Source organism: Phoxinus phoxinus (assembly GCF_949152265.1).
Source record: "Phoxinus phoxinus genome assembly, chromosome: 1".
NCBI lineage: Eukaryota > Metazoa > Chordata > Actinopteri > Cypriniformes > Leuciscidae > Phoxinus > Phoxinus phoxinus.
The window spans coordinates 21222801-21249910 of NC_136876.1; the positions used below are offsets into that span (position 1 = coordinate 21222801).

General features: G+C 35.6%; 2 protein-coding genes across 4 annotated transcripts in view; both read right to left on the minus strand.

Moving 5' to 3' along the window:
* wnk4b (WNK lysine deficient protein kinase 4b) overlaps window positions 1-19542 on the minus strand; it is a 56588-nt gene extending 37046 nt beyond the window's left edge. The window contains exon 1 of one of the 3 annotated variants that reach the window (XM_079630102.1): window positions 18629-19542. In XM_079630102.1, coding sequence (XP_079486228.1) covers window positions 18629-19267 — 639 coding nt within the window. In that variant the 5' untranslated portion in view covers window positions 19268-19542. Of the gene's footprint in view, window positions 1-10007; window positions 10057-18628 lie in introns of those variants that run through there. The other 2 variants (XM_079630101.1, XM_079630103.1) reach the window with 2 other exon arrangements.
* Window positions 19543-24719: 5177 nt separating this feature from the next.
* coa3b (cytochrome C oxidase assembly factor 3b) lies at window positions 24720-26590 on the minus strand. The gene is made up of 2 exons (XM_079631447.1): window positions 26388-26590; window positions 24720-25035 (listed from the first exon to the last, which is right to left on the minus strand). Exons 1-2 carry the CDS (start codon window positions 26563-26565, stop codon window positions 24929-24931), a joined length of 285 nt encoding a protein of 94 aa, XP_079487573.1. The 5' UTR covers window positions 26566-26590; the 3' UTR covers window positions 24720-24928.
* Between the last annotated feature and the right edge of the window lie 520 nt (window positions 26591-27110).

The following is a 27110-nucleotide window of genomic DNA, read 5'->3' on the forward strand; positions in this document are numbered from 1 at the left end:
TGTGCCTTTAATAATAGCATGATAAATAAATATACTGGACACTACAGATCAAAAGTTTGGAATAATTTAGATTTTTTTATGTTTTGAAAGAAGTCTCTTATGCTCACCAAGCCTGCATTTATTTGTTAAAAAATACAGTAAAACAGTAATATTGTGAAATGTTATTACAATTTAAAATAAGTGTTTTCTACTCTAATATATTTTAAAATGTAATTTATTCCTGTGATGGATTTTCAGCAGCCATTACCGCAGTCTTCGGTGTCACATGATCCTTCAGAAATCATTCCAATTTGTCAAAAAAACAAGGGGAAAAAACATTTAAAAATCTTACTGATTCTAAACTTTTGACCAGTAGTGTACTATTGATTAGAAACTTGAAATTTAAAACTGTTGTGAATGTTCCAAATGTTTCAAAGGGGATCATGCCAGGAATCTCAGATAAAATTATAATTGCAAGAATTTGAATATGACAGAATTAGTCTCGGTCACTGCAGCGTTTACTCAATGATATTATAAGACTTCAAGGGCAAAATAGACAAACATTTGAGTTTAAAAAGAGATCTCAACCAAGTATCATACTATGGTTAGATTTACCAGGATATGTCTGCTATCAAAAGTCGGTGAATTCAATTTTAAATGTTAATATAACTAGTATAAGATATTAATCAAATATTGAAAGTAAAATAAAATGATCCATCAGAAGAAAGTAGCAGTAATATTTGATATAGCTGGGGCTATTTCTGAAATCCAAGTAAATGTGCAAGTCCAGTGTTTTACCACAATTTTACCACTTGTTTTACTGGTAAATCTTTTTTTTCTTAGCAGATAATGTTCTAAACTGCATTGCATGTTTGCACAACGGTCTCATATGAGAAGTGAAGCTAATGCACGTTTGTAAGTTCTTCTGGATAAGAACGTCTACTAAATCCCTTAAACAGAAATCCAAAGCATTTCAGTCCATACTCTTGTTAACATGGAGCAATCATCTGCCCTTGTACATGTGTACCAAGCAACAGTTACCATGTCCATGCAAGTACTCGTATTACATGGGCCATCAGACTCCACATCTGCTATGGGCAGTGTATTCTTAGCCTACACTAGAGAGCAATGAATATTTGGCTCTGCATGTCACTCTTACCTAACCCGTGTTAGGGTGTTTATGCCATTCGCTTGCCTCTCTGCGTTTTACAATGACTGAAGGCTAGAATATGAAGATAACATCTATAATGATGAACTGAATAATGGTTGATGCCATGAGATGTACAGTACATTAGATAAACTATATCTAGGAGAACATGTTTTTCCGCATCCAAGCCGTAATTAATATTCTGTCATCATTTACTCACTTGTGTCATTCCAGCCCTGTCTTTTTGACTTTAATTTTTTTAAATATATTTCTCACTGACACATTTTTCATTAAATCTGCTTTTGTAGTCCACACAACAAACAAGGACTATCCCTTTCAGTGTGTGAACTGAAGCACGGTAGCTGCCAATGTTGGTGACAACATCACAAGTTCGTCTAAGGACACAACAGGCTACTGGAAACTTCTCAGGTTCCTCTCTGGTATCTGAGATGATGCGGCTGATCTCAATGTACAAAGCCAAGTACTTCCAAAGATACCCATGGTAATCCATATATTTCCAGGCTCTGATCCACATGGTTGGAGTCAGTAGATTCAAGCGAGGCCAGATGGATCACCTGAGATATAATCCAGACGTCCAAAAGGAGAATTACACACATCACAACTGCCTAAATAAGCAGAATTATATGATAATGATGACATAATGACGTGTAAATTATGACAAAATGATCATTTGGGTGAACTAAACCTTCTGTCAAGCAGGAGGAATTGGGACGATGGATGATTTCTCCATTGCGTAAGAGACGAATCAATCTGGAACTATAGCAGCCCCAATGCCTCACTGGAAGCTTCCTCTCTATCTCTCTCCGAATTATGAAAGGCTAAGATTTATGGATCACCCAAACTCCACGAACAGCCTCTTGCTGTAATACAAAACAGACTGCACAATTAAAATTGACAAGGTGGAAATGAGGTGTGGAAATATCTGCTCATTTCCACAAGGCTGGTGTGTTTGTCTGAACAGAACCAGACCCATATCACCGATTTGTCATTATTAAACTAGGAAAAAGTCTGACGCATGTATCTGATATCATTAATTGGTCAGTATATTACTAAAGTAGGGCTGCACAATGCATGAGAAGATATACATAAACACCCACTAAAATTTTATTTAACTTTAAAGGATTAGTTAACTTTAAATTTTTTTTTTGCTTATAATTTACTCACCCCGATGTCATCCAAGATGTCCATGTCTTTCTTTCTTCAGTTGAAAAGAAATTTAGGTTTTTGAGGAAAACATTTCAGGATTTTTCTACACAGAATGGTCTTCAATGGCAACCATCTATCCCAATGTTCAAAAGAACGTTCAAATGTCCGTCTTAATGCAGCTTCAAAGTCTCTACACGATCCCAGTCGAGAAATAAGGGTCTTATCTAGCGAAACGATATTTTTTTTGAAAGTGAACTAATCCTTTAAAGTCCCCATGAAATCAAAATTTTAGTTTTTTGGGCTTTTAGTGTGAATGTTAGCCTTAAGGTTATCTATTAGTTCGTGTAAATGTTAGTATGCTTACACAATTACTTATAATCTATAAGTAATTGTGCTCCAAAACAATGACAAAATTCACATTTAGAAGAAATGAGCATTCAAAATTTACAGTCTCTCACTTCCACCAATATTGATCAATGATTTTGATGACATCACTTCGCACTTTAGCTTCTCAACAGATTTTCTGTCCAATCAAATGCTCTCTAGAATATGAAGCATCCAATCCCCTACACTAGACGCTGAAGCTGCGGCTGAAATCCCTCACTTGTTAACACAATTACTATTTTCTATATAGTGAATGGCACATAATGCACTACACAGGGGATAGGGAATGATTCAGACAGTGTAAATATACTTTCTATTGGGGCAAATGAAGTCTGGTTTTGCATTAGTGCCACGCAAACCGCCGCAGCGCACACACATTCTGCTCTGGTCCAGACACACGATCCCACAGAGCGGATTCAATGCGTAAATCGCAGCACACCACAAAACATATCAGACCCATTTGAATTCTGCAGAGAATGCTGTATTTTAAAGCGATATGGAGGAGATTAGGAGGAGAAAAGGTTAGACAGACTTGACATTAGAATCAGCACTGACGAGTAGAAGAGATGCCATGCACCAACATAAATTACACACTTTTCAAACTATGCATTCACAGCATGATTATGTTCATCGTTTTACTATATTATCATTTTCATATTAATTCTAAAAGGTTCATATTAATTCTCATAAGCTGTCAAATGCAGCTTTGCCGAACTCAACGCCTCTGGCCGAGCCTGTGATATAAATGGAAAGCTATCGACTATTTTTTTTTAAAGGGGAGGAGGCTGTTCGATACGCCCTGCCCCGTCTTCCTGTTTCAGTAGAAATTATGTCAACAACACATTGAATAATGCTGAGCGTTTCAAGGCACTTCAGTGGGCCTGTAACTGCAGCCTTGAAGTAAAACTAAAATTGAGTTAAAACTCTGAAACTTAAGTAAAAAATAAAATAAAAAGGCCATGTCTATCTAACTAAGTAACTATCTAAATAAGAAATTGAGTTGAATTTGTAATTACTGAGTAATAATAAATGAATGAATTAACAAATTAATTAATTAATTAAATAATCAATGCCTATTCTATTCGAAAAATGTATTAAACTTTTTAGACCACTTAAAACATTTTGAAAAAATAAAATGTCAATAATATGAACATATTATTTATAGTGTATAAAAGATGAATATTAATCAAAATATGAGAAGAATTAGAGAAGAATATGAGAAGAATCAGTACGAATATACTAATTAAATAAATACCTAACATAAAAATCTTGAGAACATTTTATTTTTTTTATCTTTTATTCGCTTGACAGGAGCTGATAACAAGTTTCTCTACGATCTGCTCTCTTTTCTTCCACAAGTTTGCGCTTCTAAATGATAGTAAGTTAGCTGTTCCTGAGGCGTTGGTGTAACTCATTCCTCTTTACTAGTCGAGTGTGTACGTCCTGCCCGAGGGGAGGGAGGCTGTCTGGTGGCTGAGTGGAATGTCTCATTAAAGCAGCATCTCGCTCATAAAGCTCTCATATCTATAAAGGGAACTGGAGATCCAGCGCGTAGATGTTCCCTATGATAAGATTTCCCAGGAGCCTCTGACAGCACTTGGACTAGATTACCACATCCTCCCGGATAACAGCTAGTCAGAGCCAGCAACAACACAACAACAACAACAACAAAATAATAATAATAAAAAGCATTGAGTGATGGTTCTTTTATTATTATTTTTCAGCAGTAAAAATTAAAATGTTTGCTGGTTTTAAGTTAATATATCCAACTGAGCCGGTGTGGTATGTTTAATCCCAAACAGTATTGGTAAATGTATGTTTTTAACCTAAAGTCTTTTTTATTCTGGCCTGAGAACAGAAGCTGGGAGCCACCAAATATGAATATAAGATGGAAATTATGTTTGACAGACATAAAATGACCAACCACTGTTTACATTAGGTGCCATGTACTGTAAGTAATTCTGAAATAACTACTCTCCAAAAAAAAAAAGAAATCTTATTATTTTGTGATGGTTTTGAAAACCCAAAAGAGAAAAATAAATAAAACATGGTTTGCTGGTATTAGCTGGTATGTGTGTTTTGTGTACATCAGTATCCAGTATCACACATGATTAATCAGGCATCACAGTCTGACTGTAAAAGAAAATCATTAGTTACTTCAATCTATTTATGTCAAGAAATGGGGAGAGATTTCTGTCGATATTTTCCAAATGGCCACTTTGAAACGTTTACACACTTTTGGAAGGCACTGCTGATATCACCACTGGCTAAAAAAATTAAATAAAATTAATTAGCGGTCAAATAATTTCACAGCATGTCATGTGCACAAATAATTTCTAAGCAACCACCTAAATAATATAATATAAAATAATATAATATAATATAATATAATATAATATAATATAATATAATATAATATAATATAATATAATATACAAAAATAGTAATACAAACAATTACTACATAAAAGTCATAGTTTTATTTTTGGACAAATATATTATTTTATTTAATATATTTAATATATGCTTACAGACCCTGAGACTTTCTCTCATCCCCACGTGTTACTTAATAGAGTTTGAACAAGTGCCATATGCACGGCCCACAGATGCAAAATCAGGTAATTACTGTATATAAATCCACTAAATTACTCTCGCTCAGTTATAAATCAATCAATCGCATTATCCATTCATAGAGAAGGAACCATGACTCACAGTTGTAATATGCACAGGGCGTGTGTGTGCAATACATCTTACACAGCAATTCAATCCATTATGTCAGTGTAGTTGACTATCCAGGGAAAAACACTGTATGGGAAATCAATGTGGATTAGCTACTATCCTGAATGCTTCTATGTCTTAAAATAATCCTGTATGTTCTGTAAGTGCTAGATAACATTGAATGCTTCTTTAAAACTGTCATGCACAGTTCTGTATACTGAAGAGCTCAAGTAAATGATAGTCAAATTCAAGAACAAGGCCAAATATTCTTGACACTTATCTTTTTAAAACTATACTGTACACATGCGTAGCTTTTCATATTTTTCCACCAAAACAGTCATAATTTTGTTAGAAACAATAATTTACAACTTTCTCTAAATTCAATTGATTAAAAGCTTGTTAAAGCTACACTGTGAATTTTTTTAAGTTGATTCTTAGCAAAAAACACTTTGTTCTTTCAAAATTATATGTGCTCATTAATGTATAATTACTTCGATCAACTAATCAATTATTCTCGTAAGCGTAGAATCTGCCATTTATTATACATACGGCTGAGCTGCTCGAATGGTGGAAGCCATGTTGCGCATCCATCTTGAAAATACATTAGCCAAAGAGGGACATACCTGGTAATTCAAGCTTCGCCTTTCGCGTTTTTACACACTGGCACCGTGACGAATGCAAGGGGGAGATTACCCGCGACTGCCGGCAGATTTGAAACAATACGGCCACCGTAGGAGTTAAAACGCCCTCGGAATGGGAGGGGCTAGAAAGTAATATTAAGTTGGTAGTCATATACAATTTCACCGCTAGATGGGAGTAATTCCTACACAGTGTAGCTTTAATCTCTGTTATTAAGCCTAATTTAAATCATCAATATAATGGCATATTGTCCATCCATATTCATCTGCATCCTATTCTGGATATTATAAAGCTTCAAAAGTTTCTAGAAATAAAACATTGTGTTCATGAAGTATGAGCTTACACACATCAGCTCAACTCAGGATACATGGTCACCATGACTGGAATACAGAAATACATGTCAATGCCATGGTTTATAAAAACAAAATGACATTGAATACAGACTTAAATGCAATGCCAATAATAAGAGATAATGATTTTTCCTTCACATGAAGGAACACAAACATCAGGTTTATCGGAGTTTGAACTGCCACTAATGCAATAAATCAAAGCACTTTTTACTAGAGAGTGCTGACGCACCCAGCGGTCAAAAACGACCTCTTACAAATTATTGTTTTCAAGTCATGTTGAAGCTATCGTAATTATGAGAAATCTTCTGAGTTGGACTTTCCATGTCGACTAAAGAATTATGGCAGGAACAAAATGGCACTGATCATAAGTTATTAAGCAATTGTATGTTGAACGTTGTTGTGGAATAGCAGTACAACTCGCCAAAGAATACAGTACTAAACATCTAGCTGGTTAATGAAGCAACAGGCTTGTATGACCAAAATCTACAGCAGTGCTTTAAAAAGAGAGAAAGAAATATCAAACTGGCCATTCCAATGCATTCTTTTATCTTTTAAAATCACTTGAACGCACATCCCATGGTAATTATAAGCTCATAAATGATCCAGGACTTGAACGGAGCATAAGTTCATTTCAAAAATCAATTAGAAGCACATTTAGCTATTGATATTTCACCTGGGATTAAAAGAATAATATGAATGCTTAATTCAAGATTAATTGCATCACTCACAACCATCTGTTTGGGATTCATGTGTTTGTCATATCACCTCTGATAATATCAATGCTGTGAAATTACGAAGTGATTATCCTCCGGAAAAGATCTCCCAACGGAACGTATACTGCGTATTAGTACACTGCTCTTTACCTGAATGAATAAGAACGAATTAACCTTGACTCATCATCAGATTGAAAAGGAAAAATCAAGTCAGTTGCATTGTGAGGTATAATATTCTACACAGTGTGCTCTGGATGCATGATACACATTTGGAGAAATATACTATAGTAGGTCATGTAGGTCTACTATATTGCCAACCCTAACCCTAACCCTAGCACCAGGGAACGTTTGCGCCAGAACACGCCTCCTCTTTTCGCTGAACCCCTGTTGAACTCGTTGAACTATGCTGATAACAACGGAACTTGCGAATATAGTTGGCTAACAATGCTTTTGGGAAACGCACCCCTGGTTTGGAAACAACATGATTTTTGGGTGAACTATCTCTTTTAACAGTGCTAAACCATAAATCTAAAGCTTTGGTAAGAGTAATAACCCAACCAACCTATAAACTTGTCATCCTCCATGCTTGTTTAGCCACTGACTAAACAATATATCAGCTAAACTAAGTACAGCTGAGATTTAATCTGTGTTTGAATCCAGTGTGGTCATGTGTTCTAATTGGGTAATAGATTTAAATGTGAACTCTCACCCTCCATTGAAGACAGCTGCTGTTTCATTATACAGAAACAAAACAGCGAGCAGCCAATGCTCTACAAAAGACAGCATGAATGTGTGAACTGTACAGAGGAGTGTAGGGTGTGCGCACAAGAGAACAAACATTACTGCAGGGAGGATGCGTGTGTTTGAATGTGTGGGGGCGTGTGTAAATTGTATGCATGCATCTAAAGACAAGTTTCCACAGCTGAATTATTGCATGCTGTAATTGCAGTGCGAATGACGTAAAACGTATAATCTAATATTTTTTAAAACTTGTTCTTATACGATCTAATCCAATCTGACTGAAACAAAAAATACAATACAAATACAATTGTGGCTTGTATATATATATATATACACACACACACACACACACACACACACACACACACACACACACACACACACACACACACACACACACACACACACACACACACACACACACACACACACACACACACACACACACACACACACACACACACACACACACACACACACACACACACACACACACACACACAGTATATATATATTTGAATGACCAAATTAAATGATACTTGGATTATTAAATATCACCAAAGGGAGCAGATGTGAGGTACACTACATTCATATTTCCGAAATAAACAAAAAAATGATTATGTCATCAATTACTCGCCCTCATGTCATTCCAAACCGTTCATTTCGTTCATCCTCGAAACACAAATGAAGATATTTTTGAAATCTGCTTTCTGTAATTAATGACAGAATTTATATTTTTGGGTGAACTAATCCTTTAAGAATCAATACAACTATAGCAGCGGATGACTATTATTCTGTTGCGCGAAACTGAGGAACAACTGATGATTGCACAGTTTGATATTTGATGTTTGGTTGACTATTCAGTGGAATGGGGCGTTTCATTCCAGGCCATGTAGTGATCGAAAATTCAAGCTGTTTATTCATTTTAGGATTTTACCCAACATGAGATTAGTGTATTATGTTCATGAGAAGGGTTGAATATGTGAATGAACAGTTTCTTAATTTTTCCGTTTTGAAGACTAAAAACGAGAAAACTAATTATCCGAAGGTAGACGGACCCTGTCCTAACCCTTGGTTACTTGATTTGAGTTACACACCTGTTTGTAGTTGAGTTGTTCGTTATCTTGTTTCCTTCTTTTGTTTAGTGTATACACTCCTGGGCAAAGAAAAAAAAATGGGCCAAGGCAAAAATGGCAAAATATTTAGTATGGTCTTTTAATGGTCTTAAAGGTTGTATCAGAGATTTCAGGCCCAAAAAAGGCCCAAACATAAATTATCACATTCATCTAATCTTTCCTAACGATCCGCTAGTTGCCCGCCCCATAGGCAGCCGCCCAAAAAAACGCGTCTCTGTAGGCAGCCTAGGCTCTGAGATCTGCACACAAAAACAATTGGTTTCACCAACCACTCAAAACGAAAATAAATAATGTTCCAACCAATGGTTTTTTGCCTATGAGTGTACTATGTTTCTACTGTGTTCTTGGTTGTCCGTTCTCATCATTATATGGAGGTTGTTCTGTTTATGTATCAAGTGTTTTAAGTTACCGGAGTATTTCTTCCTGCAGCAATTAGATCCTTTATTTTTCATTATCTGCGTCAACTAAACGTGACACAAATAATGATTAATTAATTTCCATATTATAATGCACACTGTGTGAAGGCAATACTAGAGATCCAGATATAAAACAGCCTTGTTCCACTGACTCTAACTCATGTGAATTTGCAACACTCTGTACTAAAATCCTCTAGTTACTGTAAACGAGGATGACAACACCAGATCTGAACGTAATCTCAAAAGATACACAGTTGTCACATGCTTTTAAGTCACTACATGAAAACATGAAGTGACACTGTGTTTCAGACACTGTGTACAAAAAATACACAAAGAGTTTCAATGTCATGAGTGTCTTTTTGTCAGTGTTGAGGAAGGGAGTGTTATATTAGTGATTAAGCAACAACGATAATGGTATACATTGCCTATTTTGCTTGTGTTATCTCATTCATACAGACTAACATATCTGTAGTATGACGCGTGGCCAGATGAGACTTCACTTTGCATACAGCGTGTATATGGAAGCAACACATCACAACATCTTCAAGAAGATAAGAAGAAATTCTATGAGCTGGACTCGAAGAGGCACAAGGAAATAGGCAGAAAAGAATATAATACCACAGGTACTGCAGTAGTACAGACAGACACGATCCAGCCCTGGCCCACTTCCAACAGCAACAGATCTGCATGTGATGAGATAGTATCAATAGAGAGTCTATGAATATCCTACATTCACCTGTTGCTAATCCCACTGGCTCCTCACTGACACGTGATATCTGGGAAATGTCCATGTCAGAGGAAACTGTAAATTGTAACACATTTTTAGAGGGGAAGAAAAGACATTTATATAAATAAAAGAATAACACAGTCTAGAGGCCAAATGCAAAAAGCCAATAAAACTTCTTCCGTCTGGTTCAGCCAAGACTCGTCTCGTGATTTACAGTGGTGAAGTCCTAATCTAATTTTGTGTACTTTTGACTTAAGACATAAAGCCATTGTTCATACAACACCTTATGTTTTGTCATAAACAGCCCAATTTAACAGAAAGGCACAATCTGATTGAAAGTGACCAACCACAGCTATTTTATTTCTATGTGTTATTTCGGGGAGAATTCTGATATCAATATAACAGTAATAGACCCAGTTCTATAGCATATTTGGACATTTTGAAATTAACCGATTCCACTTGGCTAATTAAAGTTTCAATCTCTCCATTTTTATCCTCTCAAAATCATACTGACATCTTTGACAATGAATAGATAGTCTGATAGTAAATGGGTTATTAGGGAATATTGAGTGTGAGTGTGTGAAAGAGTGAAAAAAAATAATGAAAAAAAAAATAAATAAAAAATAATAATATATATATATATATATATATATATATATATATATATATATATATATATATATATATATATATATATATGTATATATATATATATATATATATATATGAATATGATGTCCGGAGGGGATATTTGTTTTGTTTTAATGACCCTACAAGTTCGATTAATCCATCAAAATATAAGGAAAATTATTTATATTTTTAAAGTTTTAAATATGAGGGAAGAACAAAACACTAAACTTAGTTAAGGTATTTATCTGACAAAATTATTTGGCAAAATTTATGCAAAAAAAAAAAAAGCATAAAAAAGCACAAAGCTCACAAAAAGCATACATGAATAAAATATTTAACATAATATTTGATTAAAGTGTGAAGACAATTTTTATATATGTATACAAATAAATAAATGACAGCAAATGAGATGCAGAAATCTTACACTACTTTTATAAAAAAAAATAAAAAAAAAAAGAAGTGTAGGCTACACTACTAGCTCACAAACACTACTACTGTGTCTGTCTCAATAATACTTAAGGCTATAGAGGTGCTGCCCATAACCTCGCATCTCTCTTTCATAAATGCTCTTAAATGCCGTGTTTAATCATTAAATGGAACAAAGACGGAAAACATGACAAGAACAGCATTTCTCTGTGCTTGGTGTCTGGTTTGCCCAGTCTTGCTGACATTAAGCTACAAGGGCAGGGCAGAGCTTTGGCTTGTTTAAAGTACAAACAGGTGGAAAGGTTTCATGTAACCATCAACTTTCAAAGCCCTGTGCTGTTTGCAAACACAAAAGATACAATTTGGAGATATTATGTGTACACATGTTAGCTAAGGTCAAGACACAGAAAAAATCTACACTATATTGGCCAAAAGTTTAAAATAATACATTTATAGTTATGTTGTTACAATAAAAACAAAACAATAACATTGTGAAATATTATAACAATTTAAAATAATAATCAGTTATTATCAATTATTATTGGTGCTCAATTATTAATGATGGTTCTTATTATAATAAAACTAATACATTTTTATAAAATTAATACATTAAGTTCAATGACAGCATTTATTTGAAACAAAAATCTTTTGTAAAACTTTAAATGTTTTTACTGTAACTTTCTATCAATTCAATGCGTCTTTACTGAGTACATTTTTAAAACAAATGATTTGACCTCGACTGAAGGTCATGTGCGATATAATCTCCAAGATCCCCATAAGCATGAATATGGAGTATCTGATATGAAAGTTAATGTTGGCATCCCAGAACTGGTGAAGAGATGAGTCTTAAGATGTTCTCGACTTCTCGCGATAACTTGTTGTAGCTAACATGAGCTGTTTTAGCCTTATGTGGTAGCTTTATGTAGAATGCTAAATCCCGCTGCTATGAAGGCCTACAGCTACAGTAAATCCAGCTGCTGTGTACAAGATAAGATATCCCTACCAGAAGCCTACGATCGTAAATGAGCGACGGCTCGTGGTACCATCACAGAGAGGCACAAAATCACTCTCCGGAACATTTTCATTCACGGTTCCATGCTGGTGGAATGATCTCCCCACCCTCATCTCTTCTATGAGCACTTAACCTTTCCTTTTCCTTTAATGCCTCCCTTGTCTAGCTTATGCTTATGCTCTAAGCTATGTCTGAAACTTTGTATTTTGAGCACTTCTTGCGTTGTTTGCCTCTTAATGATGAATCGCTTGCTGTATTCCACATTTGTAAGTCGCTTTGGATAAAGGCGTCTGCTAAATGACTAAAAGTAAATGTAGATAAGATAAAAACAGCTTGTAAAAACGTTTCGTAAAGTTTTCTGCCATCAAGTGCATTTATTTGTATAGCGCTTTTCACAGTATGTACACACAACTTTACAGAAAGCTATTGTATAGTAATTGAATTGAATTGTACTAATATTTCAAATCTCAAGTTGTTGGATGTTTAATTTTGATACAAACTAAATGTAATGCTACTATATAAGCTAACTATAAAAACACTAAGAACGAGAAACATTTATTTCACAACCTATAGCTTACGGTTATGAAACATATAAGTTAAAAGACATTAATGGTTTTTATAACGTAGTTCAAACGACATATATAATAAAGTGATTTTGTCTGATTTGTAAGCAGGCACTAAAGCGATTACCCATAAAACGTGCTTTGAACCAATCGGATTGCTTGGGTCCTAAGCTGGGACTCATCTCATCGCTGCGACTCAGCTCCTCAATACTGAGCACCTCAATACCTGCTGATACGTTCATGTGAAATACAGCATTCTGGGTCTGAGCTCCAGACACACAAGATATTATGCCTCGTACAACAGCGGGTGACCAACACCAGGAATGTTGCACTGCTGAACCATCTATTCATACAGACAGATTTTTAGATGTGTGATTCACACAACTAATTATCATCTACTACATCTACTATTGTTGGGAAAAGGCAATATTTCCATAGTTGCAGATTTTGCCCTACCATTTTGTCTTGGCTTGAAAGGTCAGTTTGCAATATAAGATCCAAAACAAGGTAAATCAGCGGAAAACATATGGTTTCTGTCAATAAATGGAAAGTGATGACATGCTATTACCATGCAGGATTCTCACACGTTAACAGACATGGACTAAAAACCACAAAACTGGGGACCTCAACACCTTAGTTTCATTGTTAAACAGGAAAATAAATAAAAAAGCAGCAAGATAAAGTCTCATTGGCTGAGGGGAAAAAAATGATATACCACTGCGCAACTGATGCCACAAAAGAGCTTCAGGCCACAGGCTTTGTGCGAGAAGTTTTTGACGAAATGACGAAAAAAGGAGGAGTGACATGTCATTCAAAGAGCAGAATGTGTGGCGAAGCAAGGCACGGCCTCGGCACTCTAATGATGTGTTGGCCAACAAATCTTCTTTTCACCAGCTGTTGTTGCCCTTTATCCTTTTATGAATGCTTTTCGAGTCTGACTTCATTGGAATAAGTGAGATAAAGGGTGTGAAATGAGCAGGATCAGCTGGTAAAATCAACCTGCTGTGCTGAACTACAATGGGTTGTATTCAAGCCGTCAGAATTACGACTTTCATGCACTGCTATCTGTAATCACACAGTTATTAAGGTCAAAGCATTGACTCGACAAAGAGGGAAATTGGTAACATTGAAACTAGGGAATGCGTGTGAAGCAGTTCATTTTAAAGAGAAACTCAAGAGACATTCAGGCTGGTTATTACATTATACAAAGCTGGGGAGTTGGCAAACTCTTATGCAGCCTGCAGCTCAGAAAGATGATGAATGCTTGTGAGGGAACGATTTTTTCTGAGTTAATCCACCTTCAAAAGCCACAAGCCTGCAGCCCCTTTTTATAACACAAGTGCAAATAAATAGTATGTACTTAGCCATAAATAAGATATACTGGTGCTGTACTATTGAAAAATAAACAATGGCAAGACAAAAATCCCCAAAAATAATTTAGACATGAATGGGGGGAAAATACAATAATATTTTTCACAATACTTTACATTTCCATTAATCCTTAAGGACAAATCAAGACCACAACGCATAATTCAAAATACGGGTAAAACATAAGTGAAAAATCAATATGGACAATTCCTTCCTTAACATATACAGTACATGGTGGCCTATTTTTACAGACTTCTTGTCCAGTTACAAATTATACTTCATCCATCTACATTTTACACCAAGCTCGGCTTTCAGTTCTGCACAGGTTTACTTTTAATTCATTAAATTAACCTACCCACACAACTGGCTAACCCTAAGCTAGCTATGAACACACCATAGATAGACCATCTGTTACACACTTTGACATACTTGTTTCCACCCTCCCCCGCAATCCAGCCCAACCACCTGACAGACATGTGAGTCCCTAGCATCTCCGCTCCTGCGCCCCCCTCAACAGGAAATACAATATCAAACCCCACAGCCGGGCCACGTGGACCGATGAATTAGACAACAAGTGTGAGACACATCCACAGCACGCTCAGCCTCTAATCAGTGAGCAGCAGAAATGAGGCGGAGAGATAGGCATGAATGTAAAATTTAGTCTATATGTTCAAAAGACAAATGAATTATGCATATTTACATTAACATTTAATATGTAAATAATTGTATAAATATATGATGTTGATTTATTTAAACATTCAAGCGCAAGAAGGTGTGAAAGAGAACTGGCGCGCGCTGTGAGAAGATGTGTGTGTGACGCGTGCACAGTGCACACATCCGAAAGCCACGTCTCAAACAGTGCGCAAATATTGAGTTCTCAATATTATAGAATATAAAGGAAACTTTTCCAATCCTATTCTAATCTGTTTGTAAAGAATTTCTCACAGTAAATATCTCACAAAAAAAAAAACACACACAAAAAAACCTCCCACAACCAACATGTAAAAAGCGTAAAACGATTCAACACAAGTCACAGGTTCAGGGTCTTAAACACACACATATAAGGGCCATTCCTACACATGCACTGAATGAGCAGCAGTGCAGCCAAGCTCTGGGTTAAGTCATTCTTAACTTTGATCTCCCTCCGCGTAAGTCGTCGTGAAAGAGAGATCGCTGAGTCTCAGTGAGAGACTTCAGTCAATCCCATTAGCAGCCTTAAGTCTCAAAGCAAATCTTGTCTCTTTTTCACGGAGCGTGGAGCCATCCTCAAGCGGTCACAACAAGCCACCGTCACCATGGCAGCTCTCCTCCACCAGACGACCATTTACCAGGGTAATTAAGCACTGCATTCTGGGTAAAATAAATGTTCTACTCTTTCAAGAAGATTAGCTCAATGAGCACGCCACAGGCAGTGAGATGAGCAGGCAGAAGAATGAACTGCAGGATAAAGTGTCACCAAAGAATGACTTTCTCGGATAAAACTGTGTGGGGAAAGCAAGTTCTCTATGAGTGGCCAGGGGCTGGTAGTCTGGAAAGTCACAAAACCACTTATCTGGCTGTTTAAAGACGCCTCCTCTAAAGCTACGTTCAAATTACAAGCCTTAATTTTCAGATTTTTCTTTTTATACATATCCAGTATTTTGCTATATTTGCAAGAATAAATCAAGAAAAAAAAATGAGCTAAAGAAACACTCATCAGAAAGCAGATGATGATCTGTCAACACAGGACAGATCATCATCTGCTTTGTCCAAGAAAAGTGCCACTGGCAATGAATGACGACAACAGTAATGTGCACCTGAATGAAAGAAATACATGAATTGAAGTCTAATAGTCTATGCTGAGCTCTTTGTACAGTGGTGGTTTTGCTTCAGGACCCACAATTTACATAAAGTGACGACCCAAAGTACCAATATTGTTTATTTTACAGAAGTAAACAAAAATGTCCATAACATTTTAATGTTAAGGGGTAAACAGAAATCATTTGACTTAGAATGAGTAGAAATTTGTAAATGACATGACTACTTTTGTGTGTGTGTGTGTGTGTGTGTGTGTGTGTGTGTGTGTGTGTGTGTGTGTGTGTGTGTGTGTGTGTGTGTGTGTGTGTGTGTGTGTGTGTGTGTGTGTGTGTGTGTGTGTGTGTGTGTGTGTGTGTATGTGTGTGTGTGTGTGTGTGTGTGTGTGCGTGCGTGCGTGTGTGCATCAGGCTTATGCAAAATTCAGAATTTCAGAATTGGCCTCCATTCAATTCATGAATTGGAATTTGAATCGAATTGACTCCGCCTCACAGGAAGTTGAATTGAAATTGGAATGACAGGAAGTGGAATTAAATTTATGGCAATTTAAAGAAATTCCACACAGTCACACAACAGAAAGAATGTGTCGAATCTCACATACATTCAATATTAGGAAGGTTACTTTGGAAATGTAATTGCTTACTGTTATAAATTACCCATTATAAATGTGGTTTGGATTATTTTATTTGGATTAATTTATCAATGCAAAGCAATTTCCTTTTGAATTTGATTAGTAACTAAAAATACACAAGTGTATAATGCAATCATATCTGACATATACTGTAAAGCTTCATTGTTAAACACCTCACTTAAATTATGCATATGAATTTTTTGGAATTTTTATTGAATTGCAATTCTACTTCCTTTAATTTAAATTCGAATTGTAAGTCTAGATCCTGTTTTTGACATCAATTCAAATTCAATTCAAATTCAAGAATTGAGTCATTCTCAATTCAATTCTAAATTGTGCACAAGCCTGGTAAATATATATGTATATAATGTCTTTTGGGTCGTGTTTACTTTCAGAGGCATAGCTTTGTTCATATTTTTTGAGGATGAGATGAGAGTATGTTACCCAGCCTGTTCACATTGGGATCTGGCTAATTTGGTTAACTTCTACCAAGTGATACCTGAAAAACAGAGTTTGGACATTCAACCTTTGACGTCAACCACCAACAATATGGGACGCATTTTCTCCTCCCTTTAAAAAGTTGATTTTTTTTTTATTCGCTATCCTAAATAATGTTAAATTGCATATTATTATTTGCATTTAGCATTGTCTATTTTTCTTGGCATCCCATCCAAACCTGAAATCCACCAAATGAGAACCACATATAGTGATTTATTGAATTAGCCAAAAAGATTGGAAAAGCTTAGAATCAGATTTCCATCTGTAGTGTGCACATTTTAGAATGCAAGTTTTTGCAGAAATGTTTTTACTTAGACTAATATGACCCCGTCTATCATATCACACATGTGGTCATGACATCTTGCATATTACACCATAAGGAAGCCTGGGAGAAGAATTCTAGATTTTGGATTCAAGGTGAAAGCATAGCTTACAGAACACACATATATAATTAAGATTAAGGATAGGCCTATATCAGACACTCTACAACCTTTAATTTAATTTGCAAAGTTAAAAATAACAGTATCAGCAGATTTGATCCACATGATTTACATTGTATCAAGCAATGCTGATTATAAACTAATAGGCTAAGCTTATTTGAGTCTGGACTATCCGTATAATAAACTGTTTGACACACACACACACACACACACACACACACACACACACACACACACACACACACACACACACACACACACATTCAACTAGAAAAAACTTACTTAAAAACCTTGGGGTGAAATTAAAAATAGATTAACCGATCTATATTTACCACTGAAAAATGCAACATGAGTGACATAACCTTGAGCTAGCCATTCCTGACTTGAGCCTTTCACATTAATCAACCTACTGACTATCCATGTGAGTAGATGAGATCATGCATTTTCAATGTGTCATCTTTTGAAAAATGACATCTTAATTTTTAGAAAACCACTGCCTTGATTAGACTGAAATGTCACATGTTGATAAACCTATCAACTGCCTTGCAAATATGTGACATCAGTATCATTTCCAGCAAAGAAACAGATGCAGAGGGAATCTGACAACTATCAGAGGTGCAAAGATAACAAATACATTCATCCATTCATCATAGGGTGAGCATATCAGCTGGGTGAAGTCATTGTATGACACAAAGACAATCTAAATGCTATCAATGCTTATCATTCTTTTAAATAGGCCTACATCCTTCCTCCTAATCATCAAAAGATTCTGAACATACAGAACTTGCTCTGGTCTTGCTCTGGTCCTCTGATCCAATTTCACTGACTGTCCTGATGGCTCCAATAGGCTACACATCTATGCTGTAATTGCTAATAAAACAATTAAGATTAATTACAATTTTTTACTTATATGTTTAAAACAAAGTTTTAGGAACCAATACAGTTTACAAGTTAGTTAGAGTCTCCTAAATGCATCGGATAGTATATCGATAAAACCTAAGTAGCCTACTGTCATTATTTATCTATATCACATTACATAAAAAAAATGTCCTTAATGTTATGTTTAAAAGTTAACTTCGCTAGGGGCGCCATAAGACAATTTGGGTTGCGTGAGGCGAACCTCAACCGATAGAAGATTTGACCCCCATACCTGCAGTTCACACCAAGCAACCTCCACGGTGGTCTCCGTATCCAAGCCTTTGTAGACTGTCTTAAAAGACCCCCTTCCGATCTCAATGTTGAATTTCAGAAACCTTCCATCAGGTGAAGTCGCCACAGCTTTAGTTTCGACCTCATCCTTTTCCTCCTGCTGGCGTTTACTCTCAAACTGGGCTCTTGACAAAACGAGCTTCTTCTGGGTGCTTTCATCATCGGTGTCCGAGCTGGCGTCAGCCTCCTGTGCGCTGGGCTCCTCGGTGGCCCAGGAACCAGCCGGCCTCGGGTCCGAGTCTCGCGTCTCAGGTGGGGAGCTGGAGACAGGTGACACTGGAGGAGAAGAGTCCATCTTTTTCTCCTCGTTGGTACTTTCCGATAAAATGTTGTCGGCTGACCACGAAAGAGTTTTTGTCAAAGGCGTGAGTCTCTCCTGGGGCTCTACGTCCATGGTGTGGAGTTTGTTCAACCTGTAGGCATGTCTCCTGGAGTTTGCCGAGTGTCTCCTCCGTCTCGGCGGCAGGCGAACTGGGAAGAACGAGTCCGCGTCCAAACCTGCAGGCAACTTCGGGAAGCCAAGACCAGCCATGTCAACCTCAGCCTGTGACATTGTAGTCGATATCTGTGCTGTTAACATTAGAATTACAGCGCACAATTTAATGCATTATTTGTCTTTGCATTCCAGAATTTCTCCATAACAACTATGCGTTTACATTTAGCTCAACAATATGCTCTCCAAACCACAACAACAGCTCGAGAACGAACTTCTCCAAGAGAGCAATGCAGATTAGATGCAAAACGCGACTATAAAATAAATGAGAACGCAAGTTAACGTTCTGTTGAAATGTAATGAAAAGCGTTCTCCACTGAGCGCGTGCTGTGCCTTCGCTTTCCTAGTGCAAGTGTGTGTCTAGTACGCTACTTTGCTATGGTTGCTCCTCCCCGTGGAAAAAACACCTTAGTAATTAGTCTGTGAGGGACCACTAACAGTCAAGCTACACTGCAATCCCTCACGTCTCAGATATTACAGTCGTCTATTATGGCAAGCCGTGCAACAAACATTTACTCTTTAAAATGATATTAGTTCTGTATTAATTCATTCTTTTATTTTTTTTTAAATCCAAGTAATTATTCCAATAGTGACAAGTAGGCTACCCTTTCCTTTAACTAGACAGATATTATAGCCAAAGAAAGTGACTAGATCTGTTCAATTAGTATTTATTCATTAAATAGCCTAGTACTTATTATTCCTTTGTCAAGCTATAGGTAACAAATTGCTCATTTTAAAATTACCATTAAATTCCACGAGGATCTGAAGTGCAGAATATTCACCCCAGATCATTTTAGTTCACTTGTCGTTAATATCTGAATTTCAAGTTTAGCTAATTATTAACAGTGACAATGGAACTATTGGGAAAGTGTCTGAAATATAGTTAATAATTGAATAGAAATGAGTCCCTAATAGAATTAGCAGAATAAAAGCAAAAATAAAAATTCTATAATAGATTCTAGTTAGTTAATGCTTAAAGAACCTGCGTGCCACATGTCTATTGCTTAAGTTACTTTGTGTTTGTCTGTTGCAAGAGAGTTAAAGTGATTGAGTGCAGGGATCTTTGAAATCACAAAGCAGTGAATTCAAGAAACAGCTGCTTAATAAAAATACAAATAATAAGTATCAAAACGTACCTATTTAAAAGTGAGAAGAAGAAAAAAAATGTTTATTTCTGATTGGTTGGTCATAGCCCCTTAATGACAATCATATTAGTCGAGCTTAAAACTGCCATTGTACAAATTCTTTCTGTACCGAAAATGATTAAATCATGCAGTATTTCCATTTGAAGTGCATGCAAGAATCATGCCAAAGAATCAATATGTGAACCCATCAGTCAACCACTAATCTAAATATTGGGGAGTACGTGCACCCCCTTAATGTAGTCATGACCCCATGATCATGTTACAATAAGTAGGCCGTATACATAACAGAAACCAATAATAGCTGATCAGCTGATGAGCAGAATCAGAGTAGCATAAACATAGACGTAAATATAGCATGTTGTAAGCTCAGACATTTTGATACACATCACTGTAAAAAAATATTTTCATGATTTGTTATCACAACTTTTTATCTTTTGTCAAATCAACTTCGATAACTATGTGTGTGTGTGATAATGTGTGAGGATAACATACTATTTTGAGTTTCTGTTTATTAAACCATTCTTCTTCATTGTATTAACTCAAATTTTTAATTACAACGAACTCAACATTTTAAGGCAACAAGGTAACTTGCTTTTTTAAGTTAAACCAACATTTTTTTTCTCACAGTGTAGACATGTTTGACAATATGACATTACACGACAAATGTTTTTAATGGCTTCATGTGACTAGAAATATTATCCCGTTCACATCACAGCAGCAATCACTGAAATGTTTCCGCACCAGTTTTTTATCTCTCTGTCTCTTGTCTTTGTTTTTATGCCGTTTCCTAGCAATGTCCAATAAAAGGACATGGATTGTGATCGCACAGAAGCGTGAGGGTCTAGCCACTCAAACACAGGTCATCTTTTTCAGACTGAGTGTGTGTTTTTATTGGCTTAATACTCTAAGGATTAACTTCGAATCGTCTTGTTCTACCAGCGGGCCACCAGGGAGGTTTTATCTGACTTGACAACAGTGTTTATGTTCATTTACACACCAGTGATCTCAGGAGCATTGAACACTCAGGGCAGGGGAAATAGAATAGGGATAGTTCACTCAAAAAATTGAATTGTCCTCCAGTCCAAAACTGTATCCAAACAACATTGGACCCCATTGACTTCATTATCCTAAAAATAAAGGTTCTTTATTGCAATCTATATGGTTCCATGAAGCACCTTTAACATCCATTGAAACTTTCCACTGGACAAAAGGTTTTTATAGTGGAAAAAGTTCTTTAGATTAATAAAATGTTTATTTTGAGACCATTTTATTGAAAGGTCCTTTTGGGGACCCTTTAAAGTTCTCCTATGGCATCGTTGTGAAAACCACTTTTTGGAACCTTTATTTTTAACCCTCTGGTGCCATTCGGTCATTTTTGACTGAAAAGTTTTATGTTTTTTATTATATATATTTTTTTTTAAATAATTTTTTACTTCATCTGAATGGTACAAATATTGGTAAAGGTTTTGGCACTTGCAATGTGAACACACAAAATAAATCATGGACCTGATTCGAAAAGGTTAAATGGTCCTGAAAAAAATAGTCACACTTGTACTCCTCAAAAATGGCCGCATTGGAAATGAATAGGAGACGAATTTCATCTAGTGAAATCTTTTGGTATTGCGGCCGAACAAAAATCTTACTGAAAGCTAAATTATTTTAGATATCAAGCTCAAATTTGGAACACAACTTGTTTAGATGTATTGCTTTGATTTTCTTGCAGTTTTAGAGTAAAACGTGTTTTTGAAAATATATATTTCATATAAAAATTTTAAATAACATTTTTTTGCATTTTTCATAACAATAAACGTAAAATTCTTTCATTCTTTCTGTTAAAAAAATTGCCAAATTGCCAAACTTAAGTCTGTGCTTTAAAGCATTTAAGATTTATGAGTTTAAGTTGGAAATTTAGTAATGTTTGGTAGAATTAAGTAAAAATAAAGTGAATAAATGGATTTTAAAAAACAAAAAAACATTATCAAACTAAAATATAGAACATTATTTGAAAAATAATAAACAAATCAGTAAGTTTTGACCGGCACGCGAAGAGCACCGGATGGTTAAGAGTGTATGGACGAAAAAAAAAACTGTCTTTCTGAAAACTTGTGTGGAGGAGATATCTCTGACCCCCAGAGCGAGATAGCTAGTGCCTGAGGCTCTGAACTGACCCATGTGACACACAAGCTCACAAGACAGACTTGTGTAAGTGTGCACGCTTATCAGGATCAACATATTGCTGCTCCGCCTCTCTACAAATCAACCCCTCCCCATGTAAAACTTTTCCAGAATCATATTTATATTAAAAACATCTTGTTGGATTAAGAGGAGGACATATAAAGTATAATCTTGTGACAGAAGTGGGTCATGTGAGAGAGGTGATGACAGTTGTTATTCTCACTAAACAGTGATGGCCCCGCATCACCTTTCTGCCCTCCCTGAGTATCTCTGTGCAGGGTCTGTATGACGGGCATATGCTCAGAATGAATAAACACAAGGAATAGTTCAGTTTCATAGATGAGTCAATACAGCTAATTCCAATTTATATTCCAGGTTCAATATAACTTATATGCAAGTTAACATCAAGCATTACCACAAATCATTATTTCCACTCGATATTGCTTTTCTTTCTAATAATAATAATAATTATTTATGAATTTATTTATTGCCATATTAGCATCAAATGTTATATACAAACTATAAATAAAATAACTACATACAATATTTCATTGTAATGAATGATAGAAAAAAATATGTATATATATATTATATACATATTAGTCCAATATGTATATATTGGACAGTTAGTCCAACATTTTGGACAGTTAGTCCAAAATGCAGCCGCTAGAGTTCTTACTAGTTCTTACTAGGTCAAGAAAATATGATCATATAACACCAATTTTATCATCTCTACACTGGTTACCTATTAAGTTCCGTATCAATTACAAAGTATTGTTACTGACCTATAAAGCTCTAAATGGTTTAGCTCCTGTGTATTTAAGAGATCTTCTATCGCCATATAATCCATCGCGCTCTTTAAGATCGCTAAATTCGAGGCTTCTGGTCGTACCTAGGATATCTAAGTCCACTAAAGGAGGGAGGGCGTTTTCACATCTAGCTCCTAAACTCTGGAATAGCCTTCCTGATACTGTCCGAGGCTCAGACTCGCTCTCCCAGTTTAAAACTAGATTAAAGACGCATCTCTTTAGCCAAGCATTCACATGATGCATCTCATACCTTTTATACTACAGTTAAATCAGATCAAATGCATTTATATTAAGAACAGCAGCTACGCTAATTATTTCCCATCTGCCTTTTTTGTTGTTATCTCGGGACGCCTGTCCCGAGATAACTCAAATAGAGTTTGTCAGCTCCAGTTAGTATCCAGCCTCTCATGGAGACTTCAGATGCCCCAACGCCTGTGATGAGACGACTCGACGCCTGTGAAGAGACGACCCAACGCCGGCGATATGTTATGCCCTAAATTTCATGATTAACTAACTGTATTTTTGTATGTATATTTTTGAAATGCATTTTCTGTAAAGCTGCTTTGAAACAATGTGTATTGTGAAAAGCGCTATACAAATAAACTTGAATTGAATTGAATTGAATATATATATATATATATATATCGAGAGAGAGAGAGAGAGAGAGAGAGAGAGAGAGAGAGAGAGAGAGAGAGAGAGAGAGAGAGAGAGAGAGAGAGAGAGAGAATGTTGGAAGTTGATTAGATTAGTTAGTTATTACATAAATTGATTGTTTTGTGGCATGGCATCAAAATTGTAACTTTAACTTTGCACAAAAAGTTATTAAGCATTTTTTTTGTCCATGTCTTGTGGCTATATTATTAAAACAGAATATTAACATTTATGGATTTACCCCAAATTTTTGATTTTCTTTAAAGAAAAGGAGGGGAAAGTTTATTTTGTCAAAATTACGCCACAATTGAGCTTAAATAAATGTAACCTGAAATTTTTTTTTAACATCCCCAGCAAGAATATTATCAGAGTGGAAAAGGTTGCAAAAGTTAAATTTAACATAGCTAGCTCTATGGAGTACGGCTTTGCAGATCTTAGATTGTTATAAATACTGTATGTACAATTTTTTCATTATGACATAAAGAACGACATTTCTTATATTCTCCCGATTTCTCAGAGAAATCCTGCCCTCTATATCAATAATCAATTTGTTCCGTAATAAGCAATACATCAGTACTGCTCTTGGGTGACACATGACCGGAGAGGTACAGTGTGTCCAAAGCTTATCACGATATGAGTATATACTGTAAACAACTACCATCACCTCCTCCGGATGGGACATACTGCCATCTAGTGGAACACTTTCTTTTAAGTCACAGTAACTATTATAACATAAGAAAAGGCAAAGACAAGGAATGATTCAAATAAATAAATCTTTACTGAAATCATTCCTGAAATACGCATTCATGAGGGCATTCGCATTTAGCTTTGTATCATATAATGTGGCCACTGGAAAATAAATGTTAATTGAGACTGTATGCAAAAACATCAACAGTCTCAAACATCAAGACAAATGTTGACTGTCTTGCCAACATTGCACGGCTGCAGCTCCTTCAGCATCACCAAGACTAAGAGTTGGCCCCCGTCTGAGGCCCTTTCATGACGAAGGTCTTTGCCTCGTCATCAATCTCGTCCATGATTCTCTCCTGCCGGACTGAGAGAATAGTGTAGCTGACTGATGGAGTGATGGAGTAGTTAAGGCCATTAAGTCACACATGTATGAGTATGAGTAGCCTATGAGAAAATGCGCTATTAACAGATTTAATAAAAAAAAGGGCCACCAAAATACCAGATACACTGCCATTCAAAAGTTTGGGATCAGTAAGATTTTTTAATGTTTTTAAAAGAAGTCTCTTCTGTCACCAAGGTTGCATTTATTTAATTAAAACAAAACAAAAAGCAATATTGTGAAATATTATGACCATTTTAAATAACTGTTTTCTGTTTGAACATATTTAAAATGCAATGTATTCCTGTGATGACAAATCTGAACTTTCAGCATCAATACTCGAGTCTTCGGTGTCACATGATCCTTCAGAAATCAGTCTAAGATGATGATTTGTTGCTCAATAAACATTTATTATTATTATTATTATTATCAATGTTGATGAATAGAAAGTTCAAAAGAACAGCATTTATCTGAAATAGAAAGCTTTTGTAACATTATACACCACTGTTCAAAAGTTTGGGATCAGTAAGAATTTTGGGGGGTATTTTTAGAAAGAAATGAAAAAAATTCATACTTTTATTCAGAAAGGATGCATTGAATGCACCAATAGTGACAGTAAAGACATTCATAATGTGACAAAAGCTTTCCATTTCAAATAAATGCTGTTCTTTTGAACTTTCTATTCATCAAAGAATCCTGAAAAAAATGGACACAGGAATGTTTCTTGAGCAGCAAATCATCATACATAATGATTTCTATCTAACAGTTACTTGAAAATTCATCTTTGTCATCACGGGAATAAAACGTATTTTAATATATATTCAAATTAAAAAGTTATTTTAAATTGTAATAATATTTCACAATATTACTGTTTTTTTTAAAGCAAATAAATGCAGCCTTGTGAGCAAAGAGATAAAAAAAAAAAAACGTACCGATCCCAAACTTTTAAAAGGCAGTGTACATTTACGGAATGGCCTTGAGGGTTAGGAATGTTCTATACATACATATATATATATATACATTTTAGCTTAGCTAATACTAAGTAAGTAGTACACAGTTTTACTGTAGTAACGATGTTATTTTATAAGAAACTAAGGTTGACCATATAATTTTTTCGTTAGCCTCATAGCATAATTGCTTAAGTCATATATTTCAATGTTAATGACTAACGTTAGTGAGGCTAACGTTTTATTAAAATAATACCAGAAAGAAGAACGTTCTAAAATAAATTTGCAGAGTAGGAAAGTACGAGCAGTATTATATAGTTTTTAAATTGAGTGTGCAAAACGATGTGTATCCACTTGTGAAAATAAATCATTTGAGGCTCAGCTGTCATGTTATGAAACTTTGAAGGATACATAGGCCCACCACAAAGGCTCCGATGGTCAGTCCCGTGATCAAATTACGGCTTCGGATTTGTTTTGAGTGCCTTTTCCAGTATTCCAGTTCCTGCTGTCTTTTAAGCAGCTGTTTCTGGGCAGGTGTGGTAAGATGTTTCGGCGCTGCTGAAGACGCGTCCTGAGTCTTTCCCTCCATGTTTGTTCCGTCTCCTGTGACGCCAGACGCTGCACCAATCAAATCATCCATATGCGATACGTCAGGTGTCTAGCTGCGAACATCCAGGAGGTGTCGCTATAAGTACGAGGAATATTTTGGCCAGGAGTTTTTCACATACTGTCTATGTTTTTCACAAACAGGGTTAAGATACCGGTAAGTAGCTTTAAAAAGCCTTAAAAATATCCTAAAATATATAAAAACAACTCAAACATGCATTTTAGTCTGGTACTAGACTGCCTTGTGTGTGAAACTTAAAATTACTTAATCTATTATTCCATTATGGAGGGCCAAACCCGAAACAAAAAAACAAAACAATTAAAATAATTAATTAAAATTGTATTTAGTTACTATTATTATTCTCATTCTATGCATTATTTGTAAGAATATTTTTTCCCCTGTATCATTTACTTTTACTGGACTATTTAAGGCTATAATTTTAGTCCATAAAAACACTATATAATTATAAACAATAATAGATAGTGTAGTGAATGAAGATATTGTATATTGTAGTGTAATGCGTAATT